Raw genomic sequence first — 18,454 nt, 5'->3', positions numbered from 1 at the left:
TGGCGGATGCAGGGACAAAGGTAGCATTGCCAACAGTGATGACCAGAGGCCTGAGACAGCAGAGGAAAAAGCAAGCTGTGTCATATGATGGTCAGCGGTTAGACTTGCTATGATGAGTCAGAGGAGGAAGTTAGGACACAGTCTGGACTCTTTCCTATCTTCCCAGCCTCTTCATTCCAACCATTGTCAAAGTTTCGTTCTACAGATGATTCCATAAGCTAGCCAAATATCTTTCAATAAAATCTTTTTACTATACAATTCAACTGGAAACGATTTCTGTTGTTTGCAAACCAGAGCCCTAGTTAGTTCAAGGAGGCTGGACTAGATGCTTTTCAAGATTCTTCCTAGCTCTAAATTACATGACCATATAAAACTCATATTAAAATATAAAAAGTAAGAAAATAACCCAGATTATAAACATGCTTTCTTCACTAACTAGATAATTCTTATTTAATATCACCTGATAGCTGTATGTGTGCACACATTTGTGTGTGTGTGTGTGTGTGTGTGTTTCAGAAATAATTTGGGTTTTCTTTCCAAACGAAGGATAAATATAAAGTGCTTGAAGCTATATTGTATCCAGCACAAAAGTGGCACTTTATTAAAGCTGCCGTTATATTTCTCCCATTCCATGGCTTTATAATTCCTTCATTTAACCATGGCTGCTAAGTTTCTGTCTACCTAGCCCTGCAGCTCTATAAAGTCTTCCTAAAGTTTATGTCTAAAAGGTCAATATTTCATTAAAACTCCCTAGTTAAGGGGTTAGTAATAAAGACATCAATGACGTTTCCAATGGTTGCCTCCATTTCATTCACAAATACTGTGTGTGGCCTTGGAGAGCATGGCACCCCTTTGGGGCTGAAGAAGGACAGCAAACCATTTCCCTCTCTATATATCCCTGTAAATGTTGAATAGAGAAAGGTGATATAGTTTTCAAACACCCCAGTGCCCCCCCAAAAGAAAAACTTTTGAATATCTATAGCATTAATTGTGGGCCAAGATAAAAGTCTGTGTTTCTGGGGAAGAAAATATGAAATTATTGGTTCTTAAAAAGACAAGAGAGTTTAGCTGTTCCATCTGTACTTACAGCAACTATGGCCACTTTGCTGATGCTTACATATGGAAGAAAAATAATGATGGGCACTAAAAGATTTCAATAATGTTCATTTTGTATAAAAATGTATTATAAAGGGTTTCTGAATATTGTCTGCCCTCTACCAGATACATCCTATGACATTCTATTTTCTATCCTAAATAAGTAACTGCAAAAGACAGAACAACTTGACATATAATAGAAATTAAGCCACTTTTTTAATGAGCAAAGATTTCTAAAATCAAACACCAAAGCTGTAAACAATAAACTAAAAGCAGCCCAAACTACTAAACAACAGGCCCTCTCCAACTGCCTATGGTTTAGAAAAGACCATGGATCTAATGCTGAACTTGCACACCTCAGGGGATAAACTGTCATCCAAGACCAGTAAAACGACCCTCAGCTGAGCCATGTCTGCCCAGCTGGTGCTCCGTCTGCCCACTGGCACAGCTCGCATGTTCATTTTTACATTGAAATAACTGTACATTGCTCTGTCCATAAATTTTTTTAGCCTCCTTCTGTCAATCATGCTTGCTCAGCTACGATTTATTCAAGGACCACTACGAGTATGTCCAAATAATCTGTGTATCCTTGTGCAAACATATGAAAACACACATATAGATAAACATACACATATGCCATAGTTATGTCAGGCTCTAAGTATTATTATTTGACAAAATTACCTTAATGGGTTGGAAGATTGCATGTTGGAGATTAGTGGGGTCTCTTCCAATCTTTTAAATTAATCCTAATTTGTGAAACGTTTCTAACATCATTTAAAAGGCAAAATAGACAGACTTACTAAGAATTATATTTGTTTAATGCCTCATAGTAATCCTTAGTTGACATCATTTGGCACCACCACTTGGAATGGAGATTTGGTTGACAGAGATTTAATGAAGAAGAGCATTTTCACTAATTTGGGGAAATCTCATGCTGAGAGGCAAAAACATAATAAATGTATATAAAGTCTCTGTTGAAGTCACTTTATTAAGCATACTCTTTAAAAATCTCACTTCGAATGCCCTTAATGTCTTCTAATACAACATGCTGAGTTTTGCATATTGTTAAGAAAAGACATGGAAAATAGAAACATCTGGTTTTACTACTTAAAAAATGCAATAACTGTCAATTTCCTGCGGTTGGCAAACACCCCAAAGCATACACTAGATTAACAAAGCCAAATTAGTGTTAGGAAGGCAGCTGGCCCTAGTTTTTTCCTTCCCAAATAGTTATCACCGTTTTAAACTTCAAATGTTTATTGTTTTACAACATAAGAAACTCTTTTTTTTTTTTGAAACAATAACTAAAAACCAGTGTTTGTTACTATAGAAAGCAATGCTTTCTCCATTAAATGCACATGCATGAGCACATGTATACAAACACACACACACACACCTGCTTGGAGAGAAACTTCCAAGGTTTATGCTTGTAGAGGATTTCTAGAATTGATAAACTCTTCCAAGAATGTGAAGTTTCACCTACATGACTTCCCTGAATTATTTCAGTGAGGTTAAAGCATTGGGAAAAGAGAAATTAAGGGCACTTCTAGAAAAAGTAGGATCTTTTCAGAAACCCAATAGGTGACTTGGGGCCCATACTTAAGAAAATCAGGAAAGAACCCTAGTACATTAGTTCTCAAACTTCACTGCACTTCAGACTCCCCTTAAGATTTAAAAAAACTGTCGGGGCCAAAATACCATTGGCAGAGACTCTTTTTTTCCTATTTATTGTTACTATTATTTATGCCTACAGCACCTGGTCTTCCTAGGTGGTTTCCCATCCAAGTACTAACCAGGCCCAACCCTGCTTAGCTTCATGAGATCAGACATTGGACTTGTTCAGGGTGGCATGGCCACAGCCCATGCATGAACTGTGGCTCCACTGGGGCATGAACCCAGGACCTTCATGTGTGTAAAGCAGACTTGCTAACTGCTACACTATGGAACCACATTCCCATTGCCAGAGATTCCGATAGAATTCGTTGGGTTCCTGGCCTGGGCATCAGGACTTTCTTATGCTCCACAGGTGATTCTATTGCAGCAAAGAATGAAATTGCTGCTCTAGTATTATGTTAGCTTTGATCAACCCAAACCTTCCTTTCGTTGGTTGTGTCCAACTTCATTCAGTTTTCTGTTTTTCTGGTTACGGAATGATACTCAGAGCAACTTCTTGCCAAGTGAAACTGCTTTTTAGATACCTTTAAAATTATTTTCTAAAGGCATAATTAAAAAATGTTTAAATACGTTAACATTATTACAAAGGAAGTAAATGGAAGTAGCAAGCTATTTATTAAATTACAAGGAACAGCAATGAATATAACTAAAATGCCTGAATTTTATCTTTGTAAAAACAATCATTGACAAGTACAAAGAAAGGAGTGTACATGTTAGCTACAAGAGAGCTGAACATCAGCAAAGTACAGATTGAACATTTTAACAAGCATTTATAAAATGTCATAATGACAAGAAGAAAGAAGCCTCTGTGCATGGAATGATGATCTAATTTCTGCTTGTTTATTCCGTAACTTTCAAGTGTAATGGGAAGCGATGATGGTAAGACAAAAAATGAGATGCGGCCATTACATGTCATTGCTTTCTCCTCTTTGTGTGTATCTAACATAACAAATACTCAGCAAAAGAAGTTTTTGGAGAAAATATGTTACAAATTACCCCAAAACACAAGAAACATAAACAGCACAGAACCATCACAGCTTACAAGACTACATACTGCAGTCACTAGAGCTGTGGCATTGGCCCCAACAGGCCCCTATAGGAAGGCTGTGGGGAACAAGTGCATTCAGAGCCCTGCTGGAAAGAATGAGAGAACCACTGCATGCAAAAGAAGAGGGAGAATTTAGTTTCCAGTGATGGGTGAGAAAACAAGGCTTTGGAGAGACAAGTCATTAGGAGGTCAAATGACAAGGAGGAGGGATGGCTAGAAAAAGAAACTGGAGTGCAGATTTAAAGAAATTAGATAATACACAGTATAAATGTTATGGTAAAGGATAAAAGAGAAGTGTATGTTCTTATGTCTATTTTGAAGATGATTTCTGTTACTTAAAAAGGGTACTTTCCAGTTGATACTCTTATATTTGGAATCGTATATTCACTTCTATACATTTCACGTTACTCTCTATTTTGCCCACCAGGATGAAGTCCACAGCCAACCAACCAATGAAAGTAAAAAAGTATGTTTATGTTTTATTTATTATTTTTAAAATGACTACAGGTTTTTTCCTATCAGAAATGTATACTCATTGTGGAAATTTTGGAAATACAGAAATATAAAGGAGAAAACCAAAGCTATCTTTCATTTCATTACCTGGAGACAAAAACTGTATACGGTTATGTCTCTTTCTAGACTTTTTCTTTAGCTAATATTACAGAAACAACATTTAAAAAATATAAACTTTATTTTATTTCTTCTGGGAATCATTTTCCTTTGGCCATTACACTGGTATGGAAAGGAGAAGTAGGGGAGATTCTCAAATAGCAGTTCCATCACTTGTTATCCCTTAGTAGATAAAACTGTGATGTTTAGGGGCTTAGTAGAAGTACCGAGGTAGCTATGGGAGAATCCAAGAAGATGGAGCTGGTTCCCCACTTTCCTTGTTACAAAATGCTTTCCAGGGAAGCCCTGCACTCCACATGGGGTCCTGTCCGGCATAACACAGGAGCAGAGGGAGGTGTCTAGAGACCATGTAAGAAAATGTTTGTTCCTCATGGCTTACACGAGGTCTTATTGGAAGCACAAGCCACGTGCTGGGGAAACCAGGGCTGGCAAGACCTGGAGTCGGGAACCTCAGGACCATAGGCAGCCGCAGGGTATGTGGTCAGCAGCAGCATGTGTTGGATGACATCCTAAGGCTAAGTGAGTCCAGTTATGTTACTGGTGGATTGCATAAGGACCAAGGCCATCCCAGACACAAGAGATACCAAGGACATCCTCGCAAGGATGATGAAGACCCTGAAAGATGCAAGATGAGGACAAAAGCAAGGTTCATAGCTTATATAAAATATGACATAAATTCTATAAGGGAGTCTGAATCTGCAGGTAGACCAGCCACTCAACCCTCCATTGCCAAGAGGCTGCTAAGCTTTTCTATATACTTCCACTGGTCAATACTGTATCTATTAATCACATGAGGTTATTCTGCACTTGAGTGTGACTGCTCCAAATTGAAATGTGCTGAAAGTGTATAAAATGTACAGCACACTTCAAACACTTCCTATAAAAAAAAAGAATGTAAAATATCTCAGTAACAATTTTTATATTGATAGCACATTGAAATGATAATGTTTGTAGATATATTGAGTTAAATAAAAGGTATTAGTAAGTCAACTCCACCTTTCACTTTTGTAAAAAGTGGCTACTAGAAAATTTTAAATTACATATGTCATTCACATACTATTTCTATTAGCTAGTACTGCCTTGTACCCTAAGGTACAAGGGTAAAATTGCAAAGAGCAGTGAGGACCCTGAAGGGCATCAGAACCCAGAGGCTGACCGGCCATCCCACCCTTATATTTTAAGAGGTTGCCTGACCTTTAGCAGAGATTAGAATTTGTGCTTTACCCTTGAAAGAGATAGAGATAATTCGAAATGAGACCGTTTTGAAATAAAAGGGCTCGAAATACTTTTAATTAACAAGCTTCCATCTTTTGACACTACCCTGCAAGATGGGGCCATAAAGTAGTTGAGATCAGTTACTATTCTTCATTTGGGAGTGGTGTGAGAATTTGACCTTCATACAAATGAAAGCCTTTTATAGAATTAATATCATACTTCATACTTCTTTTTTTTCTTTTTACCATCTTATAAACATCAATATTAAATTCTCGCCACAGGAAAAAAAAACTATATTGCCTTGCGAAACAAATTTACAAAGTAATGCTGATGTGGAATATTACTCAGCAATAAAAAGGAAAAAACTAATGATACATGACATAACATGATCAACCTCAAAAACTTTATGCTAAGGGAAATACCTAGATACATCACATTTATATAAAATGTCCAGAAAAGGCACAACTATCAAGACAGGAAAAGATCATCAGTCATTGGGTCTAGGAGTGAGACTGAGGATTAATGCAAATGGGCATAAGAGATCTCTTTGGGGTGATATAAATGATCTAAAACTGCACTATAGCAATGGTTGTACAACTATATAAATTTACTAAAGATCATTTAATCGTACACTTAAAATGTAAATTTGTGATATGAGTTATTCTTTAATAATGAGGGGTTTTTTTTTACTGTTAAAAGTAGCAGTGTTAGTAGCTTCCTACAAACACTTTTAATGAAATGACATAGAAAGAGAAAAAATTGAAAACAATTAGCAACCTAGCCTTTGACAAGCACCCCAGTATTTACCAATTTATTGTTAGGACATCAAAAATGAAATGTAAATATTTAGAAATTGAATAATAAAAACATATTTCAAGGCTTGTGGTATGTGGCCAAAGATATACAGGAAAAAAACCTATCTATAGCCAAATGTATTTATTAGAAAATAAAAGACATTGAAAACAAAATAACTAAAGTTTTCAGCCCAAGAGGACATAAAAAGCTCAATAATGTTCAGGATCATGCTTCTTTCTCTGTTTTCCTTCCAACTCCATCGCTATTGAAATGAGCCAGATTTTTTAACCTAATCTAAATACTTCATAAACATCTGTCACCTCGGCACCTCCACTGCCACTTCCTAGTTTAGGTACTTTTTCCTCACCAAGCTACTAAAGAAAATGTATAATCGGCTTCTTGGTCACCAATTTCTACTTATTTCCAAATTAATTTCTACATTTTCACCAGAAAAAAAAAATAATGCATTAACTTTTCTAAAGAACCTAAGAGAAGATTTGAACTGAAGAGCTATTCTGGAAACATGATCCTAGAGTGAAGATTAAATATAGTATATATGTAAGCTCTCCTTAATAAAATGTCAGTGTAAAAATAATCAACAGGAATTTTTAGATGAAATTTAGCATAATAATAACTAAGATAATTAAAAAAAAAATGAACGAACACTTGTTCTATCAGACAGCAAACAGAATAATTAAAACAGCATGGTATCCATGTAGAATTATATATATAGATTAGTTTTTATTAAATCTAGTCAAGAATCCATATGTATACAAAAGCATAATTAGAAGTGTAATATGAATAAATTTAGCATTTTAAATCAGTGAGTAAGAATGAACCATCAACTATTTGATGTTGAGATAGCTGTCTATCAATTTAGACCAAAAAGTGAAAGTCAGACACTTAGCTCCTACCGTACATTAAAATAAATTGCAGATGGTTAATTTTTAGAAGAAACGTAAACGATATGTAGTATTTTAAAAGAATTAGGTAGGTCTGTTTTCAGGGATACCATGTAATGTTTTGAAGTTTGTACTTTGCGAAAGCGATGCCCAGCCAGGAATATAAGTGGGAATGATGTCCAGCTTTGCCTCCACTTGTCAAGCCATGTGCCATGATTCAGAAGAGGAGTCTTTTTCTAATCTGTCTACTTTTAGCAGGGGCGGTATGCACTTTGCCACCAGAAGGAGGCACCTTTTCTAACTGGTACACAACCTTATATGTCAGCAGCAACCAATAAATAGTAGTAATAGTAAGTAGATTGTATGTACATAAATGCTTTTTTATACAAGCAGTTGCTATAAATGGAATGCGTTCTTTCATAATTCATATAGTGAAGTCCTAATCCCCAATGTGATGGTATTTGAAGATGAGGTCTTTGGGAAATAATTAGATTTAGATGAGGTCATAAGAGCAGGTCCTCATCATGGGAGCTAGCTGCCTCTCTTCCCACCTCATGAGCACAAAGCAAGAAGGCAGCTGTGTATAAGACAGGAATAGATTTCTTACTAGAAACCAACCATGCTGGCAACTTGACCTTGGACTTTTGGCCTCCAGAACTGTGAGAAAATAAGTATCTGTTGTTTAAGTCAACAGTAATGGCAGCAAGAGCTTATACAATGGTATGTCATTATAAAATGCATGGGTTTTTTGTTGCTGTTCTTAAACTCATTTTATATGTAGGTTCATATAGGTAGTATGTAGGTATATGTACTAAACAACTGATAACACATGATTTCTAGAGAAGAGACTGTATGAAGGTAGTGATTGACAGTCACTTTTACTTAAACCTTAACTTTTTATAAGATGTTCTTATATTACATGCTTTATCTAAAATATTTAAAATGCTAAAATATTTTGAGAAAAAATTATGTTAAAGGGGTCTCATGTTTTAAAAATTCAATTAATAGTAATCACTTATATTTAATTAATAGTTACTATGTTCTAGGCAGTCAGTATGTTAATGCAAAATCTCACTTTTTCTGTGCAACAATTCTACGAAGTAGATACTATTTATGTCATTGTATAGATGAAGAAACTGAGATTCAGAGAAGTTAAATAACTTACTCAAGTTTATACAGCTATAAAAGATAGAACCATTTGAAAACCTTATCCTAGAGCATTTCCTCTTAACCTTTATGGTATGTTGAGAAAATCGAGCATCAAGAAGTCAAAAGGGTAGTAGAAACTTTGGCAAAAACAATTTCAATAAAACGATGAGGGTAAAAGACGTGCTGCCATAGAGTGAGAGGAAAATATAATTAATAAATAAAATGAATTGCTATAATTTAAAATTATGTTGAACCACATGAAACTGCCAATGTTTAACTATTTTGACCCACACAAATCTGATTTTCTTATGATCCAACCTAATGTCTGTGCTAATTTATAAATACTGTTTTCAAGACACTTTATCTTAAAAAGTAAGAAAAGCAAATAAACAACAGAAGTTTCCAAACTCTGTGTATGTTTGTTTTTAACAATCTGGAAACTGTTCCAAGCCTTCTCATTCTGACGTGAGAAAAATATGCCCACAATTATAACATCAAACATGAAATCTGTGAATTGTATTTCAGTAATAGAAAAATGTGTATTAACCAATCAACCACTTTGTTAGTGTCAGGATGGTTACAAAAGAACACACCTTCTGCTTTCGGTCAGAAGCAAAAGATACCAGCAATTTTTACATGTTGAACTTCATCTCCTTAAATCACAGAAAGAAGGCTATGCTTTTATCTACATCATCCAAGATTTTCTGAGAATTATTTCCTAATATATTATCCTGATATTTTAACTGCCTTTCTTGCTGATTTCCTTTTAGCATGCAAGAGCTGGATTCGTAATTATCTGAATCTACAACATTTCACACAAGTTGAACATACAGATTGCAGACTCTTAAAAGTTGATCGCTCACTTAGCCCACACACAAATCATATAGTTCAATTTTACAAAGGACAAAACAGAGCCTTGTAGAGGTTAAATGAATGATTTCCCCCAGGTCATATACTATTCAAGGAAAATTGAAGAGTAAAACCCTGGTCTCTCAGTTTTTAGTCCTTAGTACTCTTTTCAGTATGTTATAAAATGATTATTTTTATTCTGTTACGTAATACAGATTAATCTGATTTTCCTTCTCTTTTTTCCAACTGGAGTTCTGAGTCAGCTAATCTTGATAATTATTGGGACAGGAAGCAAAAGACTGAAATGGCTCTGTAATCAAAGAAACTCCCTGGCTATGAGAGATGCTATTAGAAGCATGTTTCCTAGCTGCTGGGACCTCACATTTGTTGTTTTTTCCACCCCCTTTAATTCTTGTGGCTCAATTTTGTTTCCCCAGCATAATTTCAGACTATCCAGCCAGTCTCATGACCCTTGCCTTTGCCTTGTCCTTCAGTATTTAGCTGTTTGGGGTTTTTTGTCTCTGACCCATGGCATGGCCTGTCTTCTGGTTTCCAGTTATATCATGGTTTGTGCTTGTTTAACTCATTTTTCACGGACTGTTTTACCTCTTACCCTTGAGCTCTGGCTTTGCTATATTCTTAATTTCCTCCGCAATAGATTAAACTCAACTCTAAAATCCCGAGATGCCTGGAAACAACATGAATTTCACTGAGTAACGCCTTAGGACTTGCCTGGCATCCATGAGGAACCCCAGACTCACTCTGCAAGTTTGTAACTGGAGTTTGAGGTACCTGTCCAACAGGCCACAAAGCTTCCTAGATACAAGTGTACCTCATTGTATAAAGTGGTTATGTTCTCTAAAGTTATTTATAAGTCTAAGGAACATTTTTTAAATAGAATTTATTTTTTAGAGCAGTTTTAAGTTCACAGCAAAAGTGAACAGGAAGTACTTAATTCCCGTACATTGACTAACTGTAAAGAAAACTTACCGTGATTTATGTTATGAATTAAAAGACGTATCTTTAATTATCTTTTGTGAAAATCCACTCAGGAGCTAGGTAAACTAGATAGCTATGCCAGTTACCAATTTATTGTCTCTCAGCTCCAAATCCACCCTTCATTGTCTGCTGTACGAAAATAGAGCTGGACCATGTAATTATTTCTCTCTTGTAGCTGGCACAATGTTGCTATATTTCAGAAAAGAGTGCTGGAGGGCTGCTGAAGAAGGAAGCGGTTTTCTTTTCTGGTACCAGCGTTTACCTCTTCATGCTTCTGCCATGTGGCTGCCAACAGCATGTGTAGGAGACACTGACGGTGCTTGTGCCCACAGAGTTCCAATGTCACCCCATAATCAGTCTCCCATCAAATTTCAGAGGCACTCTCATGGTCAGATTTCCACTGAATCTTGCAAGCAAACCAATTGACTTTCAGTTTTGGCCTCCTGCACCCAAGTAGGGTTTTTCCTTCCTGCCTGGTGACTGTGAACAAGTTCTGGTTGAGCCCATGCAAGAACTTCCCCACCATGAGGTGGACCACAACCACATTTTCTACATTAGGTCTGAATCCCAACCATAGCAAGGAGGCCCCACTTCCATATTTGTTTCTTCCATGAGAACCCTCTTTCATCCCTGGGGTGTGCTTTAAAGTTTCCTTTATCCCTTTATGTAACAGAGATTATCCTTTAGCTTAAGATTTTTCTATTCAAATTACTATGTTGTCTCTTCTCACAGACCCTGATTGATATAATAACCCTGGAAAATGATTTTAATTTCTCAGTGTACTCATTCATAAAATAAAGAGACTGGGTTAGTTGATCTCAAATATCCTTTTCAGCTCTTAAATTACATTATACTAGGAAATTGAGGGTTTTTTAAAAAAAATATATATGAATAGGGTACATCTTAAGTATGCTAATGAATATCACATAGCACAGTATAATTGTGTATTGTTTTCCCTAACCTCAGTCATTGTAAATGGGTCTCCCCGTATCTGGATAATGGTGTCTTCTTTCCGGGTCAAAGTATTGTCACTGCAGCAGATGATATCATTTCATGCACACAGTGGGCAATCGAATACTATGAAATCCTCTGTGAGGGTGTAAACTAGGAAGCTATCTAAGGAACAAAATAAAAAACTAGAGATTCATGTATGAATATGAGAGTTTAAAATACATTATAAGCACCATTTTATCCATTCATGAATATAAATACTATAAGGATACATTAAGCATAAAAAATGTTCCCTCTGATATTGTTATCCTAGCACATTATAGAAAACTCCATTCACTATCTCCATTACCGCACAATTTAAAAGTTTTCTTTTACCTTTCTCTGTCTTTTACTGACTGTTCAGCCATTAATTTCTTCAGTTCTTCTAGACGCTGAAGATCTCTCATTTCCATTTCTTGCCACATCTCTTCTTTTTTAGCCCAGTATTTTCTTATCTATTGTATAAACAGTACATAAAATTTAAATTTACTCCAGATATATAAACGCAAGGAGGAAAAATTAACAACATTAATTATTGGTTCATACGGCAGAGATTAAATTTAAATAGCATTTTATCACTTTCATTTTTAAAATCTGCCTACAGTATATTGGCAACAGAAAAAAAAATAGTTAAGACAAAGGTACACACCCTGAGAAACTACATGGTTTAACAATTTCTGAAGTGGAAATTTCACTTGTGCTGAGACTTAAGGTTTTAATCTGAGGCTAAAATAATCGACTTTCAGGGAACCACAATAAGAGCATGTTATTGTCTTTAAAGTAAGTGATCTACCTGTTAGTCAAGAATATTTTTATCATCATATGGCAATGCAGTCTTTAACAATTGTAGCATTAAACCTATTTTTACTTTAAAAGCATGAGTTTATTTACACTAATGGACAGCAGGATGTTGAAAGCGTTATGCTTCTGGGGAAGTGGCAGGAGATAGGTGGGAGGAAGGAAGAAAAGAAAAAAATTAGCAGGGTTGTGATATATAGTAGTTCTGACTTATGTGGTAAAATAAAGGACAAATTTATCAGGCTCAAAAAAGGTGGAAGCATTGCTCTTATTAGGCCTGTTTTACTTTCTTTTTCAGGAGGCAGAATGAGAAAAACCGAAGTACACTTATGCTATTTTCAGAGGGCTGAAACCATTATTTAGGGTTCTCCTAGTGCCAGGCAATTGAAGTTCATATTTATTTGACAGAGGCTGGTTCACCATTCTGGTCTGCCATTTTGTATCTGGGTCAAGAGACTGGATCCTGCTGGTAAAAAACAGAATACCTCAAAGATAGTGGTTGGCTACCCACAGAGGGCCTGTGGTAGAGGATGTGTTAGCCTCACTCACAAAGTGGCATTTTCTCTTTTCAGAAGTAGATATGAAAAGCTAAGGGGTTTCCAGTCTTGCCCAAGCAACATGGTCTCTGACCCCTGGGAGGACCAAAAGAAGCACTCAGAGCGACTGCAGCAGGGCCTGCCACCTCAGCAGCCACATAGTGATATTGTTCACTGCTTAATTAATAATTGGATAAGCTCAAGATAAGGTGATTTCACTCCAGAGATGACTGAGGTCTAAGAACAGAAAAGAAGACAGAAAGGTACCAGCACCAAAGATGGGGTGTGAAAGAGAAAACATATGACAGTTCACAAAACTGTAAGACCTTTAAGTGGAGATTCCATATAACCATCTGGAGGTACAGATGGGTGTCTCAAGGGAGAATTCCGAGCTGGATTCAAAGCAATAAAGGAGACATCCACTTAAAATGTTATTTCATGCCACAGGACTGGATGAGTTCTCCAGGATGAGAGTGTAAACAAAATAGAGAAGGTGACCATGCACTTACATGCTTACCTACTTTTTGCAGTTTTCTCAACTAGAATGACTTTATTTTCTTCCCCCACTTTGCCAATTTTAGTGTGCTCGTAAGACCGAAACAATTGCTACCTCTCCCTTGAATCTTCCTCTGAACCCTCCAGGAAAAATGTTAGCTCCATCATTGGCATACCAGTGACCTCTGATTAAGGTTTATTACCCTTTCTATTCTTTGTCCTGTCTTGTATTCCTTGATTCTTTGTTATGAGGCTCTGCCACTGGATTTTTACTGATATATTTGGGCCTTTACTACACACCTGACGTGTTCTCCTCTGCCTTGTTGTCTACTAAATCCCTCCTGACCATCTTTTAAAATCCAATTTTAGCATTGCTTTCTCAGTCTTCCGTCCTCTCCCTCTCCTTTAGACATAGCTGGATATACCTTCTGAGGCACTATTTATGTATCCTTAGCATAGCTCTTTCCATATTGATCTGCATTTTTCATCTTTGTTTCCCTAGTACCTTGTATCTTGTCTGACACATAATAGGGATTAATTGATCATTGTTAGCTGAGTGGAAGCTTCTTCTGGTCTCTGGGCTGAGAATAACAAAGTTGTGGATGGGAACGAGGCCAGCAGTTTTATTTGCAGAATGGTAAAGTCTAAACTAAGCACTTCCCTAAGGACAGTTCCATTCACTTTCGTCAATTAATAGGAACAAGAAGTGAGTGTCAAGAATTATTGGCTTTACAAGCCTCGAACTAAAGTTAAGGCTAAGCGTATTTAACTAGCCCTTTGGGACATTTGTTGAGACAGATTTTAAACATACTGCTTTTTAAAATTCTTCAGTGATCCTTGATAAGGGAATCAGAAAGTTAGTGCAAAGAATGAGTCGAATTTAAAGCTTGTCTCTAGACTTCCAGATGAGGTTTCTAGAAAAAGCTTGCTTTTCTGAAAATCAAGACAGGCCCTCATTGTCCCACATCTTCGCTTATTATTTCTGATTCATATTGAATGTTCTTTTATAGTTTCACATTTTGTTCACTTTGGTAAAGTTAAGCCAGTAAAAGTATAAATAAAACAAAGAAACTATTCTCTGCATAGATTTATATATAGAGAGCTAAAATAATGATAGGCTATGCTTCTTTTCAGAGGGTTTAAGATCACTTTTATATCCCACTTTATTTTTGTGATCTTCCAAATAATTTGTTTTCCATTAAAAACTCCACTAGTAAACATGATGTTTATGGTATTGGAGTAAATCAGAGTTTAATTTTTAAAAACTTTGACTAATATTACACAAACATTACATTTTTTCTCCTTCAGTCCAAGAATTATTACAATTCAGCATGAAATAAGAATTTCTTGTTTACATGTGGAAAGAAGAAAGTTAGTACAAAAGCTTTACAGTAGGAAGACAATTTGGCCTCTGATTCCAAGCAGTCTGTGTAATGCTGAATCTTTGAACAAATGGACGACTTCTGTACCTTGCTCCCAGGTCATTATTGCAAAGTCTTTAATGACTTATTCAGGAGGAAGTCACAATTCTTAGGCAGATACAAGAAATATATGAAATACAAAGTTCAAGGCATCCAGTTCCTTTCCTCGTAAATCTCTGAGATAAAGCAATTTTTATTTTATTTTCTAGATTCTTATTTACTTAACTTTTTTTTTTCTTTTGCATCTTACAGATCTCTTTTCTACTTTTGGCCAGGAATACATACCTCCTAAAAAAAAGTTGACTTGTTACATATAGAAAGATAATAGGCCTTCTTAATAGAAAAGTATTTTTTTTACTCTAAATTTTCTCATTTGTTTCATTTAGATTACATAAAATCACCACCAACTGAAGTATGATTCATCTTTCTATCCAATAAATTTGACAATCATCTATATTTTTCCACATGACTTGTATGAACTTCTGGAATATGCCTTATACTGTGGTATTTATTTGTATCTAATATCATGCCTTGCAGATGACAGGTGGAAGATACACATTTACTAAACTAATGCAATGAAAAACAACATGGAAAAGCAACATTGTACTTAATACTTTTTTTACATCAATTCATATAAATCCAAAACTATTAATGAAGCGTCTAGATAGAAAACAATGATAGACCATAGATAGACCTTCTGTGGGCCAGATCATTTAGTCGCCCGGGGTGGGGAGGTACATTTAATCTCAACAGACCACTAGGACATGGTACTTTTCTAAATCAAATTGTCCATGGAAGCCAAAGGTTTTTTTTGAGCTAAAGATGGACATAGTCATTTTCATGTTCAAAACCTTTCAACCAATGTTATCTCTTCTATACTTTATGGCATAGTGTCTATGTGGGCTTCAACCTAGGACTTGCTGAAACTTCTGAATAAAAATTTGGCTTCAGAAGATTTACTCAGCAAGGAATTCTTTAAGGGAAAGGTGGGAAATTTTTCTACATTGGTAAGAAATCGAGGCTAGATTTTGGGTTTTCAAAATAGAAAGTCAATTTTGCCACCATCCTGCCTGGCTATTTGAATTTAATAGATCTTTCAGTCCACAAATCAGACTCTTTGTATTTCAGCTGCATATTAGTGTCCTAAACTTGAACATTTTGCCACCAATCTTCGACTTGATGAAGAAACACATCCACCACTGGTAAGAGTGTAAACTGTCATCTTATTTCTTAAGGATAAATAAAAAAAATAACTATCAAAAGTCTTAAGAATTAAGAAATAAAAATTAAGAATTAATAAGCAGAAACATATGTAAAGATTTACATATAGTATGCTCATTATAGCCTTAAAATGCTAAAAAATTGGAAATAATATAACACCCCCAAATAAGAAATTGGTTAAATGCAATATTCCACATAATGAAATGCTATGTGAACACTCAAAATTATGTGGTAGGAAAACAGGGGAAATATATAAGATACATTGATAAATTTAAAAAATCAGGTTAAAAACAATGTATGCAGTCTGTTTCTAGTTACGTTAAGCACCTGTGTATAGAAAAAAGAATATAAGGACACTGTTAATAATTTTCTTTAGTAGCAATTTAGAATTTTGGGTAACTTTTATTGTATTTCGTGCCTATTTGTATTTTCCAAACTACAATGGATGTAAAATATTTTATAATTACAAAACTATGCTTTTTAAAAGTGTGGCCAAGAAAAATTAGTATGTAGAAGGAATAGCTAAGAGATATGACTATTATTTATTCCTGAAATTTCCAAACTCTATTCCTGTATCAAGTCAGATGATAAGAATACTGTATATCCCTGTATATAATATTTTTACTTTTTATCACCTTGCATGCAGCATCATTTTCACTTTCTGTGGAAAAGTTTCCCAGAACAGTGATTTAATTCTATGCCATAGGCCTTCTGAAGGTTGATGCAATATCAAATGAGGATTGATTTAGACTCTTCTGTAAAACTTCTACTGAAAATACTATCCACTGAGTGGCTTGCCTCCCTCCCCCTAATACATACTGCCAGCTCCTGATGTGCTGGGATGTTGTCTATTATTAGCAAATAAGAGCTAAATGCTTCCTTTTAACTTTAACATGTTCAATTACAGCACCCCTTTTTAGTCTTGGTTTGCTGACATAACTATATTCCTCATCGTCTTAAATTTTTGTCTCTCATTCTCTTGCTGATTTTCTATTTTAATGATTCCTAATAGGAAACAGATGGCACACTCAAAATTAGGATAAATCTGAAAGAATATGTAAGGGGGACAATTGACAAAAGGGGACTGAAAGTCAGGGCGATCACAAGGGGTCATTCAGTAGCCTGGTTGCTCTATTGCCTGTAGACCAGAGTCAGAGAAGGTGGTAAGGGGAGGGCTACCTGAATGGAGCTGAAGGTTTTGCTGGAGGACACAGTTAGCACAACTCTGCAGAGCAAGGAACTGGGGGAGCAACTCTTCCAACCTCACTCTCCTCCCTTATTCTCATCTCTAGTGTTCCACTGTGAACCCAAACAAAAACCACAGGGCAAGGAAGCCAAATGGGACAACTCCCTGGGTCACAGAGCAGAATGTAGAGTAGATATGACCCAAGTGGGGGATATCCAGCATAATAGTGTTGACTCCTTTTATTATATATAAGCTGTTTGGAGGAAGGTGACATCTATATGCACAAGTAAATAATATGAATCTCTTTTAAGTGGTATTTAATTTGGTCACTTATGTGAGCATTTTTCCATAACAGAGCTGCCTACTCAAGTTGGTAATAGCTATTTTCAGCTGTGATGTCTTATGTCCTTAGAACATGATGAGCCAAGAAATGGGGTAAACACATTAGTTATCTCCCTCTTAATTGAAATGCCAGGTGGATTAAAAAATAACTCTGATGTCTTCTTTAGGAATAAGGTCTATTTTCAGCATGGATGTTGAAATATTACATAATGATCATGTCATATGTTGATATTGCTAAAATGAATTTGTCTGTAATCTTGTTTAATTTCTCTCTTTTCACTATTCATTAAGAAGGGAGTATATATACTGAGAATGTTGTATTTCACAACCTGAAGTGTCAGGGAGAATAAAAGTTGAAGAGTAATCAAACCTCAGAGTTATTCAATCATGATTTCTTAGAGCTGAGGTGATTTTAGCAATCATTCAATCCAAACACCTCATTTTACAACTGAGGCAGCAAAATCTCACGGAGCCTACATAACTTGCCCAAGGTCATCCACCTTGTTAGGGCCTCCTAATTTGCACATTTTCCTCTATACCTCAACATCAAAGTATAGTTATATACTGCTTGTTCATTAAATTTATTTATTCAACTAATATTTATTAAGGACCTTGTGCCAGGCACTAAAGATAAAACAGTAAAGAAAACAAACATATCCCCCCTTTTTTATAGGGCTTACATTCTAAAAGAAGAAGAGAAGGTAGTAGATATATGTTAGGAGGATGATAAATGCTAAGAAAAAAAATAAAGCAGTCTAAATGGACAGAGCGACAGGGAAGGAGAATGCTATTTTAAGTTTGGTAATCAAGGTTGAATATTCTCTCGGATAACATTTGATCGGAACCCTGAATGAGGCAAGACATCTGGGAGGGAAGACTTCCAGAGGGAACAGTCGATGCAAAAGGCCAAGAGGACATGTACCAGGGTGTTCAAGGAGGAGGAAGTAGGCTGGTGTGGCTGGAGCAGGATGAGCAAGGAGAAAAGCGATAGGATATGAGATCCAAGATTTATTGACATAATCTGATGTGACTTAAAAACATCACTATGATTGTTGTGTGGAAAATAGACTGGAGGCACAGGGTGGGAGTGGAAAAGGAAGAGGCAAAGA

The 18,454-nt window shown here is 35.9% G+C and overlaps 1 protein-coding gene across 13 annotated transcripts in view; it reads right to left on the bottom strand.

Annotated features, from left to right (window-relative positions):
• Positions 1-18,454, bottom strand: part of CCDC148 (coiled-coil domain containing 148) — a 195,135-nt gene that overhangs the window by 34,770 nt on the left and 141,911 nt on the right. For all 13 annotated transcript variants that reach the window (XM_036236126.1, XM_036236128.1, XM_036236129.1 and 10 more), the window contains one exon: positions 11,683-11,801. In XM_036236126.1, the coding sequence (XP_036092019.1) occupies positions 11,683-11,801 (119 nt within the window). The remainder of the gene's footprint in view (positions 1-11,682; positions 11,802-18,454) is intronic.

This window comes from Rousettus aegyptiacus, unplaced genomic scaffold, assembly GCF_014176215.1.
Source record: "Rousettus aegyptiacus isolate mRouAeg1 unplaced genomic scaffold, mRouAeg1.p scaffold_m13_p_2, whole genome shotgun sequence".
Classification (NCBI taxonomy): Eukaryota; Metazoa; Chordata; class Mammalia; order Chiroptera; family Pteropodidae; genus Rousettus; species Rousettus aegyptiacus.
The sequence above is the reverse complement of the archived record's forward strand: the minus strand, read 5'-3'. Positions and strand labels throughout refer to the sequence as shown.